This window comes from Plasmodium gonderi, assembly GCF_002157705.1.
Source record: "Plasmodium gonderi DNA, contig: Pgo-contig_18, whole genome shotgun sequence".
NCBI classification, from domain to species: Eukaryota; Apicomplexa; class Aconoidasida; order Haemosporida; family Plasmodiidae; genus Plasmodium; species Plasmodium gonderi.
Window position 1 is genome coordinate 88,576 of NW_021628956.1, and position 6,000 is coordinate 94,575.

The 6,000-nt window shown below is 22.5% G+C and overlaps 1 protein-coding gene across 1 annotated transcript; it reads left to right on the forward strand.

The window, feature by feature from the left end:
• Positions 1 to 2,527: 2,527 nt before the first annotated feature.
• PGO_000205 (variable surface protein) lies at positions 2,528 to 4,229 on the forward strand (the record flags this gene model as incomplete). Its single annotated transcript, XM_028690728.1, has 3 exons — positions 2,528 to 2,554; positions 2,688 to 3,830; positions 4,074 to 4,229. 3 exons carry the CDS (start codon positions 2,528 to 2,530, stop codon positions 4,227 to 4,229), a joined length of 1,326 nt encoding a protein of 441 aa, XP_028546529.1.
• Between the last annotated feature and the right edge of the window lie 1,771 nt (positions 4,230 to 6,000).

Sequence of the window (6,000 nt, forward strand, 5' to 3'; positions counted from 1 at the left end):
ATATTTTTCATTATATGAAATAAGTTATATTTTTTTATTTAGGATTTTTGTGTTATTTTATTTGTTCAATAATATGTTCAGATAAAAAAGGTTTTTACTGATTGCTCTCTATGATCTGTTTAGTAAAATGAATTAATTAGTTGTTTTTCTGAATATTGATATTAATATAAGTGTACATTATTAACATAACATGAGAAAATTATTAAATGTTCGTAAAATTTATTTCTCGCGTAATGCACATAAAATTATAAGTTACTGTATACATATATCTTCAAAAAATATATCAACTTGTATACAAATATATTCTATTAAATCATATAAAAACTATTTGTCTCTTGCGTAAAAAGCTAATTCCAACTCCCCCCCACTTACACCAACACGTAATATTAGTTTTTTGGTGAAGGTGCAACACTATTAACTGATTCTAAATGAGATAAACGAATACTTAATATAAATAAAGTGTAATTAGATGAATACTTAAACTTTTAGCTAAAGTTATATAAAACCACTTATGCTTTCTGATGATTAGAATTAATTAAATTAATAGCAGTAAAATAATTGAAAAAAATATTTCGCACAATTTTTATAAAACAATGTTGCCTCACATGTAGAAATACATACGAAAATGTAACAAAGTAAAAACGTTCAATGACTGTTATAGTAGAATTATACAAAATGGTGAAGAATTTTGGCAATCAAATCTGTATGTTTCAAAAGTTTTCTTTATTTTATTTTTTTTGTTTTATATTTTTATATATGTCCCAAATAGTACTTTTAATGTTATATAAAAGATATTATTCGGATATCATACACCAAATTTAATATTATGTGTACATTTATTATATTTATTTTATTAACTTAAAACTTTTTAAAGTGCTAATACAATGAGCTGCATACACAAGTTGTTGTTTATATATAAATAACTATTTTTACACATGTAATTGTATTATTATTGCGAAAATAAGAGTAAAGTAAAATAATATTTACATATATTTCCTAAATAATTCCTTAAATAAATGATTCGGTTTATATATTTTACATATTTGAGTGATATTTTTTTTTTATTGGTTACTGTGAAAGAAAAAAAAGAGCACAAAAATATATATGTATGGTAAATATTTCATTAATAAATGTACAATTGTTCCCTGTTTTAACAAGTAGCAAATAATTTCATTTTACTTTATGAAGTTGTCTAATTATGTGGAGTGTTTATAATAATAATTAAAATATACATCTAGGATTACATAATATATCTAATAACCTCAATTTAAATAAAACGTTATATAGCAATGACACAAAAAACAAAAATATGTATTTAGTATTTCTTGCAGTTCTCACAATTTTTTTAAGGAAAAAATTTTTAAAAGCTATTTATATTTATCTAAAACAAATTATAAGAAATTCTTAAGAAAAATTAAAACTTATATAATGATAATGTAGAATTTTTCAACACATTTATTTTTTTTTGTACTTCTATAAATATAAATGTGATTAAAAGGGAGTAATAAATTTAATCTAATAGTTAAATAGCTTATTTCAATATTTTCTAAAATTTTAGTCACATTTCATATTAGAAAATAGAATTTTTTTTACGATTTTAAAACAATAAAGTATGCCCTTTTTTAGTAAAAAAAAATAATGCTATTAATTCTATAATATTAAAATATATTTATGATAATAATCCAAAATATGCATTTTATTAATAGCAAAAGAAATTGAAAAAGGAAAAAAAATTAAATTTTTTTGTGTATTGAAATGAAGATGAATGTGAATAGGACCACCCATTTTTTGATTATAACTCTATTTTAGAAATTATTAAACTGATACAATTCTAAGTAAAAAAAATGTTCTAATAATATATTTTTTTAATATTAAACAATAACATATGTTCGTGAGACCATAATATATAAGCTAATTTTTGTCTTTACCTCCATTAGAATTATTATTCTAACTTGAGTTATTGATGTGTACAGTATGACACATTTCTGTTATAAATAGAAAGATCAATTTAACAAACTTATCGTGCTAAATAATGTTCAGCAACTCAACGATGTTATTATCTCCAAGAGAATATTTTTAAGGAAACAATAATTAATACAATTTTTAAAGAACATTTAAAAAATTTCACAATTTATTATATAAAATTTTCTACGCAAAAATTAAAAACATCTTCTATATTACTTGGCAGAGTATTATAATAAGTAAATATATAAGCATTTGCTATATTGCTTACTCTGTTGTATGTGGTATGATTTATAAGTTACTTTTTCACTAATTTATTGTCATGATTTAAATAATGGCTATCATTTACATATATAATAAAAAAAAAAAATTATTAGAATATGTTTATTACACAATAATAGATCTTATAAATAAAAAATTATATAGTCGTAAAAATAATGTAATGGGTTACGTAAATATATTGATATAACTTTGTGTATTTTAAGCTTATATATGTTAGTATTTGTATTTTGAAAATTTTTTTTTTTTTAATTTAATGTAAATTACGTGAAAAAAATAAAAGAAAATGGCGAAGACAACTGAGGAAGAATTGGTTTAAATGAATATATATGATTATTTATATCGTCTAATTATAAAAGTTGTTTTGTATTTAACAAAAGGAGAATTCTGTGTGTAGGATCAAGTTTATTCCATTTGTTTGTTAAATTTTTTATGAATATTTTCAGGAGGCTGCAAATGTTTTAAAACTTGATAAAATACATGAAGAACTCTATTCACTCAATGAAACATCCAAATTTGATGCTTATTGTGAAAAGCTGAATATAGATAATGAACAGTATAGCAAATCCAAAATCCTTTGCACTAAACTCATGTATGTTTTAGAACAAATAGCTGTAAATGGCAGAAAACCAGAAAATACAAAACGTTGTGGTTATTTACGTTATTGGTTATATGAAGAAATAGGGAAAATATATACTGATCACTCCAAAATGGTTAGTGAAATATCCTTAGCTAAGGACCTTATTGATATAGTAAATAATGTTATTAAAAAAGAATTAAAATACATTTGTACTTCATTTCCAGAGCCTGAGAAAAATGTTACACTAGATGAATGGAAAAAAAGGAAAATTTCGTATATGTATTTTCAAAATTATGATGAAATTAAAAAAATTAGCAATTCAAATGACAATGACAAATGCAGTAAGTATTTGACTTTTGTTAATAATTTTAGTAGATTATATGAAAGGTATAAGAAAGACCACTGTAATAATGGGTCATGGTGGTTATTCAATACTGACACTCATTATTTTTATTGCGCTTCTAAGTTTGACCCAAAGAAGTTGATTTCTGAACTAGAAGCATGTAAATTATATAAACCTCGGGATATAAATGCTTTAGATGCTCAACAACCCCCGAGTGATACAGGACCTATAATTAAGCCAGAAAAAGATCAACAACTGACAAAAAATAGGGTTGTAGAACCTAAAGGAGAAACTAATGCAACCTCAAATGATTCTGTATCCCATGGGGTTACAGTAGGGGTTACAAGAGCTTCACAAGAAGCAGATTCACAAGATATAAGAGCAAAAGTTACAGCACGTCCATTAAATACGGAAGGACGAGAAGATCCTCTAGGTTTTGAAATTTCAAGAGAAACAGAAGCTCATGTTGGTTTGCTAGATAAAAGAGATTCAAAAGTTTCATCGAGTTTACAAGATATATTACATGGAGTAATCCCAAAAGGTATGCAACACCAAGGTGGGCAAAAAGTATCACCTAAATCTGGAATAATAGAAGACAAAATAGACCAAGGGAAATCATGGAAAAACTATCAAAGAATTAATCCAACGCATTATTACTTACCTGGTGTGTCGTCCAATATTTATATTTATTTTAAAAAAATCAGTAAAACATTTTAATCACTACATATACGCCATATGATCATGGGTGCTTCAATTTTGTGTGTGATTGTATTCCTTGTCATTTTCTTTAACGTAATAATTATATCTTAATATAAATGTATTTTGTAATTATTCATGTAACATTAATTTGATCAAATATACAATTATTAATATAATTTATTTCTTGTTTTTATTTCATTTGTATATTAGTCCACCGAGCCAGGAAAGAGTTCAAATAAAAAAGAAAAAAAGAAAGGAGAATTTGAGAATAATTACAATGATGAATATAAAGAAGAATTATCAAGATATATGTCAGAGGAATTTCTTACACATTCTCAAAAGAGCGCGTTATATTTGTCATATTAGCCTAGACATTATTATTTTTACTAATTAAAAAATATTATTTGAAAATATTTAGAATAACCATTTGAGCTAGTAATGCTGTCGAAACTATTTGAATCAATCTTATTATGCGAAATAAGTTCAAAAACAATAATATGCACAGGAATTGTTCGAATTATAACATAATTTCAAAAAAATTAAGTTTTATTGTACACAAGTGAATACTTGAGTATCGAAATGTGATGCATATATGTCTTGTAGAAAAAAACTCTTTAATTATAAAGAATAGAGTTAAAGTAATGTATTATTTCAATGATTATAAAATTGCAGTGTTAAAAACATGGTAATACAGTAAACTAATTAGGTGTATTTGGCTATGTGATATCATAATATTAACACCCCCGAAAAATTATGATGCGAAAGAAGAAAATAAAATAAATCTAAAAAATGGCACAATGAATTTTTAAGGATTCTTGAATAAAAAATTATACTTCATTTATGAACTCTTTTATAAAGATGAATTTCAAGGTTTTTAAGTAATGTAAAAAGAAAAAAAAAATGAAAAAATTATTTTTTTTTTTATACGTAAAACTGAATCATAAATTAATTATATATATTAATGTTTTTTATTTGTCTACTTTTGTAAATATTATTTTTCATTTTGTTTTTTTTCACTCCATATTAACATATTATATTTTGGGGACTCATTATTAGGTGGTTGCTATTCTTCAATAAAAACAGTCTATATATTTATGTAAAATACGTAAAAATTTTCTAACATTTTAGAAATAAGTAAATATCCATGCTAATGCATGCAAACTATAATTTAATTATAATATATTTTTATTCTAAATAAATTTATTATTAGTTATTTTAATGTAATATAATTATAATTAATTTAGCATGCTTAATTATCTTGATTTTTGTTGTATATCATGGATCAAATTGTAAAGCAAACGCTTTACATTCATTTTTAAAATTATAACAGTATGAATAAATGAAAAATGAAATGAAAAACAAAAATTCATTATTTTATTTCATAGTTAAGTTTAAATTATTTTCTCATAACTTATGCAATTTTTAATTTTCTAAAAACCTTTTATCACATTTATCAAAATATATGTGTATATACTTGAAATTTGCTGTTGATTAAGTTTGGTTTCTATTTTTTCCATTAAAATTAATCTTATTTAAAAATTTTGTATTTTTATTAAAAAGAATTATTTTGTGTTTACATATTAATAATTATTTGCAGATAACTCTTATACAGTAGAACAGTAGTCAAATTATTTAAGTGCACAATATAGGTTCACAAGGTTTTCCGTATATAAATTAATAACAAATTAAAAGAAGAATTATTAAGTATATGTTTTTATATGAAATAGAATGTTATTTTATAGATTAACCTAGGAATAAAGAGTTTTGTTAGTTGATATGCTCATATTTTTTATATTATTATATTTGATTATGTCCAGAATTGTTTATTACATTAAAATATGTTATTTAATTGTTGCATGATAAAGTTAAATTTAATTAATAATGCAACTTTTTAAAAGAATTAAAATTAACAAATTATATTACGTATGAGTTTTAGCAAAAAAAAAAAATATTTTTATGATCGTGGAATTAGAATTATTCAATTTGAATCATATATAAAATTTTAGTTTCATCAAAAAGATTTGTTTCTACATGATCATATATGTAATACATTTTACACATAGAAAGAGCTTAATTCATTGTCAATTAAATAAGAAAAAATGTTACAATCATTATTATTTAAAGAAAAAAAAAAAAA